General features: G+C 48.3%; 1 protein-coding gene across 2 annotated transcripts; it reads right to left on the bottom strand.

The window, feature by feature from the left end:
- Nucleotides 1-3,999: 3,999 nt before the first annotated feature.
- Nucleotides 4,000-14,255, bottom strand: VGLL2 (vestigial like family member 2). 2 transcript variants are annotated; one of them, XM_030556177.1, is made up of 4 exons: nt 13,405-14,255; nt 10,274-10,580; nt 6,592-7,098; nt 4,000-4,978 (listed from the first exon to the last, which is right to left on the bottom strand). In XM_030556177.1, exons 1-4 carry the CDS (start codon nt 13,483-13,485, stop codon nt 4,938-4,940), a joined length of 936 nt encoding a protein of 311 aa, XP_030412037.1. In that variant the 5' UTR covers nt 13,486-14,255; the 3' UTR covers nt 4,000-4,937. The 2 variants fall into 2 exon arrangements, with proteins under 2 accessions (XP_030412037.1, XP_030412038.1); XM_030556178.1 differs by having other exon boundaries at nt 4,000-5,143; nt 13,405-13,509.
- Nucleotides 14,256-14,653: the final 398 nt, after the last annotated feature.

Raw genomic sequence — 14,653 nt, 5'->3', positions numbered from 1 at the left:
ACAAATATTTCAACCACGGAAACAGCAGCTATCGAGTGTCTCTTGCCTGATCCAGCTCACTGGGACTGCAGTTAAATACAGGGAGAGAGCTGTGCTGGTCTGTCAAGCAAGAATAATCATTTGTGTCTGACTGGGATGGGCACAGCTCTTTAGGGCTTCACTGGTGGAAAAAGAGAGATGTTCCACTGGATTAGGAGTCAGCTCATGTTGTGGCGGGGAGGCTGCAGGGGTGGAATTCAACCTGTTGGCTCTTTTGAAGAAGGTTTGTGTTTTTCTACCTCTCCAGTGTTTCCGTAACATGCAAACAGCAACTATGAAAATGATAATGTCCCCACTACTTTCATTCCTTTGCCCTAATTGCTGAACTGCATGGCAAACGTGAAAAATACCACAAAGGAAACAGGTAAATGATTCAGAAAACAACCCCATCAGGGGACGTGGTACAAAGACCCACAGAAGGGCATCTAGCTATCTGGGTATTTATCCTGTGCTTCTCACTACAGGATATGAGCAACTGACAAATTCTAAAAGAAACACCCAGGTTCTCAGTTGTTAAGCATGTTGAGGCCACAAATGCACTAAAGCAAAGGAAGGCACAGACATCAATGAGAGAGAGCAACGGTTCCCACTGAGCCAGCGACTGCCGGGTATGGCAGTAGAGGACTAGACAACACAGGATTTAGGCCATTTTGATCAATACTATGCTCAGACTCTATTGGGCCACATGCATGTTTGTGGTGGATACACCAATATCCCCTTCACTTTCTCCTGTAGGGTCCTGGTGTGGATATGAGATATGCAGCATGCTGCCGTCAGAGTAGGCGAGGGCACTCCCAGTGGCATGCTAGGCCTTTATGGATTTGCCCTGTACCTGCTAGAGTTATAACTCAGGAGCTGTATGCTTTATGTGTGTTATTCACAGATAGGCTGTGGGTCGCACTGAGAGCAAGAGATGGCTACTTTTCCAGATATCTGAATTAACTCCAAATATAATATTAGAGATGGGTGCAAGCAGTTAAATCCTCCCAATTTTGGATGTGTTCTGGCCTAGGAGGTTTAAGTAAAGCCTATTATTGTGCTAGAACCAAGGATACAACTTGGATCCTGATACTCATCGCATTGGATTCATGGCCATTGCTAGGACATACATTTCTGCCCCCTCTTCTGCCCCTTCATCTTGCCCTGAAAAACAATAAACTATCTAAGAGACTGCTTCTCCAGCCAACCAACTACACCCACAAACGGCCAGTTCCTCTCCCTCTCTAGCAGCAACTGCTCCTCTGGGTGACAGGCCACAGCCACTGGCCAGGACACCACAGCCCTCCAGAGGAGCTGGTTTGCTTCCTTGCAGTGCAAAAGGACATGTTAATTAGAGACTTGCCAGAAAGATGCATGAGAGAAGCAAGTAAAGGGTCCCTGGTGTGTCCAAAAACACCCACTGCATTTCAGTTCCTTCCAGACAAGGACCAATCTAAACCCATGTTAGAACTCGTCATGGATTCTAAATAGAACTTTAAAGTGAAAGTGAGAGGGGAGAGCAGCTCCTCCCAACCTAAGGTGGGGATGGGGCAGATAAGATTCCCCAGAGACAAGCCACATAGACTTCACGTGAGGGGCAGAGGGATTATTCAGAATCTACTTCGCTTGCCTCCCCACCGCCAGGGCTTATATGAATAAACCACTAGGAAACAAGGGTCTTTATGCTAATACACACCCAATGTTAGGATAAATCCAAATGCAAGGGTAGCTGTGTGTGAACATAGTTGTCTGCTTTGTTTTCAGACCCACCACTGTTGGAGACAGCTCCCAGGAGCCCCTTTTAAAATTCCACCACTAAAACCAAAGCAGAGATTGGTGCAATTTTCCAGTCTTAAATGCAGTTCTCCCCCCTCCAGATTCTGCTCAAGTATCCCTGCCAGGGAATAGTGTTAAGGCTGGAGCTCGTAAAAATATTCCTGAAGAGCAATTTTTTTTTGCCTTTGGCATGAACCAGGTTGTGTCAAATGTCCACAATTTTCATAAAGAAAAAAGAAAAGGAAAAGTCCTTATTGAAGATACTCAGCGTATTAACCTCAAACCCTTAAAAATTACATACATTGAATCCTGTTTTTTCTCACATTATACCCAGTATAAACTATTTGCAGGAAACAGTTTAAGTGAATTTAACTTGTATTTCCTTTCTGGAAATCTCTGTGAACAGGTTGTGGTTTTAATTAGTTTCTTGGTTATGCTCAGTTGTTCTGCCACCAGACACTGCAAACACCCTCATTCACAAAATGATCGCTGTGATTATTCTCTTCATGCCACTGCACTGGACGCTTGTGGGTCTGTTCACTTATTGGGTGACCTACGCAGGAAGTGATGGTGACCATATTTACAAATTACCTGCAAACGTTCATACTTGTTCAATGAATTTGGTGTGCAAACAGTAGTAAAACAGCTTAAAAATGGCCATGAGAGAAATTATTTCTGTAGCACCGAGGGACCCACTGTGCTAGGCACTGTATAAACACATCATAAAAAGACAGTTTCTTCTCAGATCTTACAGTCTAAGGCCCCAGTCCTGCATGTGTTTAAGTTTATGCACTGCAAGTAGTCCCCTTGAGGTCAATGAACACCACACTGTGTAAAAAGTTAAGCATGTCTATTTTGCAGGATCAGGGTTTATATCAATTTAGGCTGTAATCTCTTTGGGGAAGTAGTTGTGGTGGTTTTTTTTTAAACTTTATGTTTGCATAGTACCTAGCACAAAGTGGCCCCCATTCTGATGTGGGGCCCATGGGTGCCACCACTGTACCAACAATAAATAAGAACAGGAGCATTTTCAGTACAAATACTCATATCAGTACTTACAGATTCTGTATTTGTGCAAACCTTATTGCAAATAAACTTTCGGTCCCCTGAATTAAAGTTCACAGATCACTGTTGTGAATGCCACTGAAGTGAATGGCTGGGTTTTACTTGCAAGCATATTCACAAATACATTTTGGCTGAATTCACCCAGCCCTGTTCACTATGAGCCTCACGGGATGTGTGTGTGTGTGGGGGGGGGAGGGGGATGGGGGAGAGAATAAACATTCCCAATGAAGTGCACTTCATACTAGAGCTGGTTGAAATTTTTTGAATTTTCAAAGTTTCAAAAAAGCAGCATTTTTTGACAAAATCCTACCCCCTGTACCTCCTAAACTATCACTTTTTGACTAACTCTTCTTAATATGTGTTTTTTCCAAGAGCTGCTGCCTCTTTCCTATGTAGGATCCTGCGAATATTTTGGTTCAATAAATATATTCCACAGTCTGCCTTTCTGCAGCCAGTCTGGGTCCTGGTTTACTGTAGACTAAGAGGAAAATTCTTGTGGGTGCCCTGGGTTAAAATAGTCACAGTGCACCATCTTCTGCAAAGCACTAAGTGAAGATGGTCCTTAAATAAAGTGTTTCTCAAATCAATTTTCAACCAGTGGTTATATACAGTTCTTTCCTTAATTCTCATTACTAAGATTTCCATACTCCTCCATCAATCCAGCTACCTTATAGCCAGTGTTGAAGGGAAATCCAGAAGAAGCATGATCCAATTCTCAGTGTCCCTGATTCAGCATGAGGAAGATTTAGATGACACTGATGTGACTGTATAAGCGTTTTGAATTACAAAACTAATAGGAACTGCTTGGTTTTACAATCCCCTCTTTTCTGAGCTTTTTGTTGCAGAATGACACTTTGCTTATTTTTTATTAGTTCATCATACAAGGAGACTGCAACCTACAACATACAGTGGCTAAGCACTATTGTATCCCCTTATCTTCTCTATTTGTCACACTTCCTTTTAAAACTCATGTAAGAAGATATTTTGCACCATCAAGATATCTGTTTAGCTTTAATACAAAGCAACTAACATGGGTCTCTTTGTCCACGTTACAGGTGTTTTTTCCCCATTTCACCCTAAAGTTTCCAGTTTGTGATATCACCCTATTTGTTTAGCTTTAATCCTTCACAAACACACATGCTGGGTGAAAGGAGACATCTTTAATATAGCTTTTCTACATTTAAAAACATCCCTTATTCCCACCCTCAAAAAATTACTGTTAAAGTGACAAAATGACAGCAACACACAGACAAAGAGAAATATTAGAGGCAGTGGATATCAATTGTCCACAATGTGCCTTTCCTTCTGGCGTACTCCAGTTGTTCCCCATGAAGGCTGTCAGATTTTATTTTTTTAAGGGTTTCTTCTTTCATCATAAAACATTCCTTGTAAAAAAAAATTATATATATATATATATATATCTCCAATGCAATTGTTGAGCCAAACTCTGAGAAGTGCCACCTTGGTTGTCAAGTTTCTGGAGTTTGAACAGTTGTCCCTGGAACAGCTGCATTTCTGTAAGCCTAGGGCAGGTGGCCCAAGCTAGCCATTTGCCACTCATAACCCCAGGCTGAAAGATCTGTCCAATTTTGTTAACAGTCCAAAAGTGTTCATGAGTTAAAATTTCCTTTCCTTTCAGTTTTCTATAATGTAAAGTACAAATCCAGTTCAAAATCACTGAGTATCTCCCCAACCTGCTTTCAAGAAATAATTCTCATTGGCATAAAAAATATTCACAACACCACCAAAAAAACCCAACAACTTTCCCTCCCCCTTCCTTAAGGCCAGTGACTTCACATCACTGTCCACATAATTTAACTTTTTTTAAGCAGTCTGACCACAGTTCTAGGCGTGGAGTTAGTTTAAATAAAAGTGTCTTTGGCTCTCCTCTTTCAGCTGAAGGAATTTTATCCTCCACAATAAGTCTTAAGTATTGTATTTGAAATGCCAAGTCGTATGAAGTCCCATTGCCTTCCCTGTGTGCTTGTCCTTGAAATGCCTGGCATAGATGCTGAGCTGTGGTGGGCTTGTCTGAAGGAAGAGAGGAAGGGGACTCGGGGGGTCTCTGAGTCAGCAGATCAGCTCAGGAGAGATCCACCACAGAAGGAATAACGGCGAGCTGAAAACCAAGATCAGAAGCTGTTACAAACCCACTTGATTTCAGCTCTGAATGTCACCAATTCTACTAGGCAGAGATCTACTGGGGGAGAGCCCAGGGGAAGAAGAGGTGAAGGACAGGTCTAAAACCAGTACAGATCCTTGCTCTTATCCTGAGGCTGCAAACCTGAGAATGGAGAGAAGGGGAAAAAAGGGGGAAAGAAGAAAAACAGGTACAAGATGTTTAAGGACAGAGAAAGCCAAACACCACTATTTCCTTGTGAGAGCGGAGAAGGGATCTAAAGTGAGGCTCCCCAGAATGAAAGGCAGTGGTGAAGCAAAGGAAAAAAAACCAAACTAGGCCAGGGAAAAGTGTGGATTCCTGTTTTATCTAAAGCTTAGAGGGATCATTCACTGTGGTCAGAATAACCATGTGCCCAGTACTGAGAAATGCTTCCCAGAGAGCGTTCCCTATTTCTGTGTGCTCACCCTGCTAGAAACCAGGGCTATATCTGTCTCACCTTTCCAGTGAAAACATAGCTGCAAAAAGCTTCCCCTGTGCACCTGATCACACATAAAAGATCAACATATCAGCTTTCTTGGGGGAGGGGAAACAGTTGCACTTTTCCCTGGGAAAAGTAAATGTGCTTCCCCACCCCCAGTGGAGGATAGCCGATGGCGGGGAAGGTGAAATCTGGAAACACCTCACTGGGGCCTGCAGGCAGCCTTAGCAAGAGTGCAGCTTGTCCTGGGGCAAGGGAGGACCTTAGGCAGCAGCCTTCCCGTTATGCCCAGGCAGGGCAGTCTGGAGCCTGCTCCCAACTCAAACCTCTCCTCAGCCCTGGGGCAGTGCCGGGTTTACAATGGTACCAGTGGTGCCATAGAGCCAGACTCATGCTCAGAAGGGGCCCTAGCCTGCTCTGCTTGCACTGTGCCCTGAGACCCGCCAGCCCATTGGCTCCTCTTGGCCTACTCGCCGGCCAGCCAAGGGCTCCTCTCCACCCTCGGCCAGACCCCAGTACACCTCCAGCTCCGGCAGCCTCTGCGTCCCACCACTGGTAGGGTCCCGCCTGTCTCCCCAGAGCTGAGCTGCCTGCCACTGGTGCAGAAGCCTGGCCTGTCTCAGCCAGCTGGGGAGGAACAGCAGGAGGGGGCTTGGCTGGGCCTCTCCACCTAAGGGAGGGAGCCTGGTTGGAGCAGGCCCTGGCTTGGCTGATCTCGCCACTCCCGAGGGGCCAGAGTGATTCACCTGCGAGTGGGGCCGGAGGCAGGGTGTGGGGGAGCGGGTCTCTTGGGGTCTGGGGGGGACTCTGCATGCTGGGGCACTAGGCAGGGATGGTTTTGTGCAGGGTGCTGGGCATTTGTGGCAGGGTTGGGGGGGCGCTGGCCATAGGGAATGGGAGGGGTGTTCCAGTGGGGCAGGACGGACCATTGTGCGGCTGGCTATTGCGGGTTTGTAAATAGTGCCCTTGCACTGGGCTGGGCAGAGCATGTCAGCCCCTGGCTCTGGGGCCCAGCACCTCCTCAGGCGCCGGCTCCGTTGCCCCCATGGGGGCCCAGGAAAGGCGAATCGGGGAGCGCGGGAGCAGGCCCGGCAGCAGCGCACGTCGGGAGGGGGAGGACCGGGCCCCTTACCTGCGTCCACATTGAGGCCCAAGCCCTGGGCCATGTCCCCCGCCGGGCTGGGGAAAGGGCCCGGCGCCGCCCAGGCCGCGCTGGCGGGCTCGCTCTTGCCCAGCTCGCACTGGGGGCTGCCGGGCGCGGCGGCAGGCGGCGGGCGGTGCGGGCGGACCGAGGCGGCGGGCACCAGCAGCGAGCTGTAGCGGGGGTCGAAGTGGGCGCCGTAGACCTCGTGCATGGCGGCGGCGCGGGGGTAGGCGGAGCCCTGCGCGCCCAGGTAGGGGTGCGGGTGCGGGTGCGGGTGCGGGTGGTGCCAGGGCTCCGGCCCGCCCTGGTGCAGGTGGCCGTGCAGCGCGGCCGGCGAGTAGGGGTCGGCCGCGGCGAAGGGCAGCTCGCTGTGGGCGGCGGCGGCCAAGGGGCTGCCCAGGCTGCTGCTCAGGGAGGCCGGGACCGAGGAGGGCTGGTAAGCGCTGTTCCAGAAGGAAGCGGGGAAGCTGCGCTGGCTCATCGGGAAGGAGCCGTCTGGGGAGAGAAGGGAAGGGAGAGAGGAGCAGCGTGAGCCAGAGAAACCTCCCCTTCTCTGTGCCCCCTGGCGCCCCAATAGATCTGAAACTGGGCACCCCCCGACATCCTCACAACTGTCCAATAGACCCCAACAGCTCACATACCCAATACATCGCCAAAGCTTAACTCCCATAGATCCCCCCCCAGCTATCCATCCAACAGATCCCTGCATCTCACACACCCAATAAATCAGAGCAGATCCCCAAATAGACCCTCTCCAGCTAACCATCCAATAAATCCCGAAACAGACCCCTCCAGCCAACCATTCCTGTAGATTCCCAAGCAGATCCCCTCCAGCTAACCATCCAATAGATCCCCAGACAGCTCTCACACACAATAAATCAGAGATCTCCCGGTAGATCCTCAAACAGATCCTTCTCCGGCTAATCATCTATAGTAGTACGCCTGTCAGATCCCTGCCTCCGACAGAGCCAGACCTTTGGTTCCTTGTGAATTAAAACAATTGTGGCGTCCAAGTTTTTTTGTGGTTCTTGGAAAAAGCCCTAGATCTCTGGGGTTTCTTTCCCCCTGGTAGATGAAATAAGTTGCTCCTCTTCTTCACAGAGTAATTTCCAGGGGAGGAAAACAAAGACCGTATAGATTTTTAGCAACATGTATATATTTTTACTTAGTATTTACTTAGCACATAAAGACATCTCTCCTCCCCATGCTCTTGAGAGGCAGCCAGGTCTAGAATGAGGAGGCATTAGGAGTCAGGTCACTTGTTCTCTGAATGACCGTGGGCAATTCCCCCACCTGTAAAGTTGGGCTAATAATGCTTGCCTGCCTCACAGGTACGCGGCTAACATTTGTAATGCGTTTTGCAGGTCGCTTAGGACTGTAAGATCTTCCCGGCAGGGACTCTGTATTTTATTTGCCAATCAAGCAATATGCGGGATGAAATAATATTTACCAATAGTGAAGATAGCAATGTTAAGTATTATTAATATGGTATGTTGTGCATTCCTAAAGGGAATAAAATGTGTATTAAAGAAGTGTGAGCCAGAGATAAGTTATCTCTGAATCCCTGGCAAGGATCCTTCAGCTGTATTCAGAGAGTGGGATGTAGCACACCACAGGCACCTCCAGCACGGAATATCTTTCACCCCTGCCAAATTTCAACTAGTATTTCATTTTTATAAACCACTGACAGAAATACGCGTCGAGATTGGGAAACTTTGAAGCAGAATCTTGGCTAGATTTATAATACAGAGGACTCAAGTCCTTCCCCCCCGGCCAATCTCCCACTGAAGTGAACAGTTCACTGGCAATTTTACCAGTATACGCTACGGGCCTGGGTGTCTAAGAATTTGTAATTATCATCAGAGTTTCAACCTTGTTATAAGCCCAACTGGGTCCAATTTATCTTTTTGGACGCTAAATTACAGAATACCTGCTCTGCAGTAAAATATATTGTTATGCAAGAAAACATTCAGGGGGTCTGGGATGGAATGCATTCCTGGGAAATGCTACAGGCTTTATTCTTCGGGGGGAAGTAAGTGGTCGCTAAAGCCTTAACTTTAAAGTTAGATATTGGCTTAGTCATGATCCCCTTCTCTCCCACATGTTGCTGAGTATGCTGTAGAAAACAGTATCCTTCATAACGTGATTTCTCATGAATACCCTCTCTGCATGTCTATAGTTTTTGTTTTCTTATAAACAAGCTCATTTTAGTTAACTTTTTCATAAGCTGCACTGCAGGTTTCCCTCTTCCCCACATAGGACGGACAGGGAATAGAGTCACAAACTGGAAAGGTTGAACGAATATTTTGAAGTCTTGCTATCCCGGATTTAAATAAGGTATTGTTTTTATTTATTTCCCCCCAGCCCTAAAAGATATGACAATCTATTATATACCTTGAGCTAGATCTATAGATCATATATAATCCTTCTGGGGCGCTGGGACGGGAGCAGTGAAAATGTTTCTACATTAAAAAAAACCCTCCCAATCAATGTACTAAACTAGAAACCAAGGGCCAAATGGTACTCTACTAGTTCTGACGCGCAATGCTTAAAGACATGGTAAAAAATAAAATAAGAACGCATGGTAAAAATCAGATACAGTTCCATATGGGGAACCTCTGTGTTTTTCCAGTTCCTATAGGTTGAATCACATCGTAATTTCGGGGCCATTGTTTAAATTCCCTACACCAATTTCAGCAACATTTTATAGTCAGTTGCATTTCAGTGTCATGGCGGGGCGGAGGGTGGGAGGGGGGAAGTCTCGAGGGGCAACATACAAGAAGCTGTTTCTTAGTAAAACAAGAAAAGACATCGCTATAATTGTAACTAGACTTAAGTTTTTTCCGAGAAGCTAACATAATGCATTTAAGAGCTGGAATTGCTAACCAGTGGAGAAAATTTCGCGACAGAATTTTTACAACTCCCACGTATAAGAGCACACATACACTCCCACGTATAAGAGCACATCAACATGATTTTAACTGAACGGTCATTTCTCAGAGAGAGATATTTATGAGCACCTACAATTCTGATGGAGTTCAGTAGACTTTATGGGCTCTGTCCTATAAAAAAAATTACTCCTACTAAGCCTAAAATTAACCAATTTCAATTCCCAAAGCAGGGAATATTCGTTGTATAGTTTACATTAAAAATAGTATGCAAAACAAAACCATGAAGCCCGATCCCGTTCCATTTAATACAGGTAATTTGGGTATTTTTCTGTAAGGGAACAGCATGTCTAACGCCATTTATTTCAGTTTTATTCCCAACTGTTAAGGGAATTTTTCTTGGCAACTTTATTGAATTTTACCAGCCTCCCTTGCGCCCCGCTCCCCCTCTGCCTGGGACAGGGTTTCTACTGCAAGAGCAGAAAACTTCCCATAGGTGGACTAGCGCTGGCTGGTCGTTGGAGGAGATCGGCTCTAATGAGCCCTTGGAGGGTAGTTTTCTTTTGGCTTTTTTACAGCATCATTTTTGCGTTAGGAAAGTACTGGGGGGGCGTTCTCTGGAATCCGGCAGGTGGAGGGCTCCTTTAGGGAGACCCAAATGCTGCAGGAAGCCCTGAGCCTTTTTGGAAAATCATCTCGGTTTTGTTGGTGGTGGTTTTGTTCACGACCCTTTTTAGCAAGGCATAATGGGAACCCCAATAGAAAGAGCCCCGAGTGCTCACCCCTCCAAGAGCTGGTGCTCCGTGACGTCTTGGCGCTGGCAGTACTGGGCGAGTAGCTGCTAGGCTGGCTCAGGGCCCGGCTGAAGTGCTCGTCTACCACGGAGCTGATGTCCCCTTGGAAGTAGGTAAACAAGACGCACCGGGAGTTGATATACTCGGCCTCGTGGGGGCGCTCCTTCTCGGGGCTGCAGTCTTCCTCCTTGATGCTGGCAGGGGCATGACTGGAGAAGGAGCTGCTGCCGCTGCTAGTGCTGGCACTGCTGGCGCTTTCGGGGGCTTCCTGCATTTTCGAGTAAAAGGCTAGTTTCTGTCAGGAAGGGGGGAAGAAAATAAACCCAGTCACGCAAAGCGGTGCAACGCGGTGCAGTGTCCTGAGATCCAGCTGGCGACGAATATGGGTCAGTCGCTGGCCGCTAAATCCGTGCCCGCCGGGGGCCATGCTTTATGGATACAGGGTATTACCCCCGCCAGCCACGACATACGTTCCCCATGAATTCAGAACAAATCCCCCTTTCGCCCCAGGAGCTTCCAACAGCAATAGGCAAGAGGAAGGATGCCTGAAGTCCGCTGGTTATCCCCTGTCCCTGCATTTAGCCCCCTTGTTCCCAATCCTAGCGCTAGAGAAATGTCTGGAGAAGTAGCTGATACGCGAGGCGTATATCCCTAGCACCGAAATGCATGTCATGTATGGAGACCTATGGAGGGGGAGTGACAGGCGATGAGGGAATGAAGCCTCCTTTGCAATACAGACAGAAACTGCCAGGAGAAATTAACAAATGCAAAGAATCCAAGAGTGTATCTCACCCGAAGACCAGTGCGAAGAACCTTAAAACAAAGCACCACACGAACCGCGGGCAAATGAAAGTTGGAGACTTTTGTGGGTCTTGCGTTGGAAGGCAGAAGAATGGTGGGAAGCGAGGTGGGAACGAGCATCGTTTCAATAAATGTAATTGTGCCAACCCAAGCCCGCCCAGTTACCCATAGAAAATCGTTTCTTATCTATTATATCTAGACAGGAAACATTCGAAATAAAAGAGCCGGCCCTGCCTTCAGTCAGATCCCCGCTGAAGTCAATGGGCTCGCAGGAGTGTAACTGATGACAAAAATGTTCCCAAAGAGGGTCTTATAAATTATAACTGGAGAAAAAGATTGGCAGCTTCAAATACAGTTCAGGGGGAAACCACGTATTTGGCAAGCAGGAGCAGAAAGAAACCCACGGTATTTCCTATAAGACTGGATTGTTTTCACTGGGTTCTTTTAAAAACTGGAACTCACTCGAAAGTGTGCTAAACGTTTTCCTTTTTTTCTAGCGTGTCTGCAGCTGCTAAAGGCAGTTTCTTTAGACATGAATGATTGGATTCGGATATTGCAGACAGAGGGGCTTTCAGCTGGAACTCGGGTACCATGGAGAACTCTTGGAAGACAAGGTTGCGGGGAGAAATGAAGGGAGGCCAAGGGAGGCTCCTTCTCGCTTCGGGCCACCTACTCCGGGCAGGACAGGGGCCTGTTTCAGCGTCCCTGGCCAAGACACGCGACACATTTCAGCATGTCACATCTTCATGGACTCCACCTTTCAACTTGCTTCCAACGCAGCCATTGAATCTAATGAGTTCCCCTAATGTTAATGCTAAGAAAGAGAAGAGGGAAACATCAGCTGTTATTTCTATCTGGTATTCTAGATCTCTTGCAATAAGCTGCAGGTAAATCAGGAAGACGTGCGTAATGTTCTGCCTGAACAAAGACGGGTCAACTAAACCTAGCCATGTGCAAGCAAGGCACATTGAATGCATCGCCTGAACGAGGGGCCCGATTCTGTCCTCAGGAGTGTACGCTCAGCATCCGAGGACTCCATGGTGTCTGTCCATGAGGGCAGAAAGGAGCCGTGGTGTTTTTTTGGCCACTTTTTAGTTAGTGGGGATTTCCCACTCTCCATTTTTTGAGGGAGGAAAGGAGAGAGGGAGGGAGAGAGAGGGAGAAAAGAAAGAAAGAAAGAAAGAAAGAAAGAAAGAAAAAGAAAGAAAGAAAGAAAGAAAGAAAGAAAGAAAAAGAAAGATGGTTGTTGAACAGGTGCAGTCCCCTTGTAAAGTGAGCTCGGAATCTCGGATCCTGTCCGACACAATGAAATAGTCTATGGCTCAGGGTGAAAAGTTCTCTTTACAAGACGGACTTAGTTTGGAACCAAATCTCTCAGTGTTTGGCTGTGTCACTGTACTGAAATACTGGGATTACTTGACACGAATGATAATCTGGCCCGTGCAGAACTAGCCAGCAACACTTTATTCACAAGCACTGCAACGCCCACGTTTGTTTTTTAAAGAAACTAACCCCGCAGTTTACAGTTTGGATGGGACTGATTTAATGTTGCGCTAAAAGCTGTGGCCGGTTGGTGTGGAAACGAAAATGGCTTGCCTTCCCCCGACACACTTTTTTTGATTTAGTTGAAACAGGAGCAAAGACATAGAATATATAACCCGACGTGAAATCGTTTAGCATCACCTACGACCTAACGCCGTTTGCCTCCAACAAACTAAACGAAAACTTTCCCCACTCCATGTGTTCCCAGCTTCCTCCAGAACCAGCTGTAGGAATCTGACAGTTTAATAATCAATACAGCCCCTTCCTCCAAGTTTCAGTGTGCAGAACACTCACGCCAACCATACAAAACCACACCCGCCCCATTAGAAGCAAAACCTGTACGATAGGATGATAATATAGCTGTCGAAAGTGACATGTGGCAATGTCTTTTTCTAATGACAGTTGCTTAGATTGCAGTGACTACGCCGAGCCGGAATGTTTACAGTTACTCCCCTGCAACTTCCAATGAGCATTTACATTTCCACACAGCCGCATCAACACAACTAACGATGTAAAGACAACGAATAAGAAGGGACGCCGATTCATTCTTTACTCGAAGTTTGGTGAGTTACGTTTACTCTCATCCTGCGACCTTGGCCCATGAATCTAAAACACGGCACGGACTACAAACGGCGTAGAGACAAGCAGACAGCTACACGGCGTGGGATGCTGCTCTGAGTCAGAACCATTAAGCTCCTAGGAAGCTAGTCCTTTTGGCATCTCCCAGAGGACACCCTCCCTCTCTGGCTTTCTCCGCCGAGGTGCCCCGCACATACCTGGTGATAAGGACTATAGGCTGCTGCAAAGTAAGGCTGGGGAGGACCGTAAACTTGGTACATAACATCCAAACAGCTCATGGCTAAAGGCAGCTGCGAACTGATTTTTTTGGATCGTCAACTGTTGTTCTGCAAAGTGAAGTGATGCTTCATGGGTGGCTCCTGGGGGTTAGAGTCACTGGTCATTGGCGGGGCGAGTGAGAGGATGAGGTGACCCCCCTTCCCCTCCCAGAGCTGTCGCTCTTTTCCAGCAATAAAACTCCAGCAAATGAGCTCTGGGCAAAGAGGCTCCGCGGGCTCCAGCCAGGAGGCATTTAAACCCCACGCCCCGCGTCAGGCGAGGGGAGGGGAGCCAGGGACCAATGGGAGGCCGAGCTCCCGCATGGTGACTGCGGGACTCTGGCTGGTCCTCTCGGTCTCCCTCTGGTCCTCGCTCGCTGCTGGGCTGCCCCGGGCTCTCCGCAGCCTGATGCTGGGCTTTACAGGGGCAGCTCTGCCCCTCAGCTCCCAGCCGCCCGAGGAATAGGGGGCAGCCCAGGGACAGCTGGCATTGGAGTAGCTAGGAGGGCAGCACCCCAGCACGATCGCAGGCAGGGGGGCTCAGCCTGGGCCTGCGGCTCCCCCAGCCCAGCTCTTCGCAGGCAGCCCCTTCTCCCACGGGGCTGGGGTGGCGGGAGCGACCCCTGCAGCAGGGATCCGCCCCGGGCCTGGGGGGCAGGTCCCGCTCTGGGCGCTGCTGACACTGCAGAGTGGCGGAGCCGGGGAGGAAATAAAGCGTCAAAGCGAGGCGGGGCTCAGGCTTTCGGAGCCAGTGGGGAGTTGGAAGAAAGTCTGAACGCGGTGCAGCTGGAGTCCCGCAGCCCCGGGGAGCGAAGTGAGCTGCAGCGCTGAGGAGCTTTAAGGCAGGGTGCTGAGCGTGGGCGAGGGGGTGTTATTTGTATGTGTGTGTGTGTGTGTGTGGGGGGGAGCGGGAATGCACTCCCTGCGGCTCCAGAGAGGAGGAGGAGGCAGGCCGGGAGGAGGAAAGACACCTCCCAGTCAGGTTCTAGCCCAAGCTAACAGGGCAGGGAACTGATTTTTAGCCCTTTCCTCCTGCAATGAAAATTGTGTAAAATATAACAAACCAGTGCTTAACCCAGATAATGCGGTAAACTGCCCGACTGTGACACTCAACCCCCCCAACTACCCCTGCCTGTGACACCCCCAAAACACTCCCAGTTGTGACACACAACACCCCTCAAACTACTCC

This window comes from Gopherus evgoodei, chromosome 3 (genome assembly GCF_007399415.2).
Source record: "Gopherus evgoodei ecotype Sinaloan lineage chromosome 3, rGopEvg1_v1.p, whole genome shotgun sequence".
Taxonomy (NCBI): Eukaryota; Metazoa; Chordata; order Testudines; family Testudinidae; genus Gopherus; species Gopherus evgoodei.
Note: the sequence above shows the minus strand (reverse complement) of the source record. Positions and strands in the feature narration are given on the sequence as shown.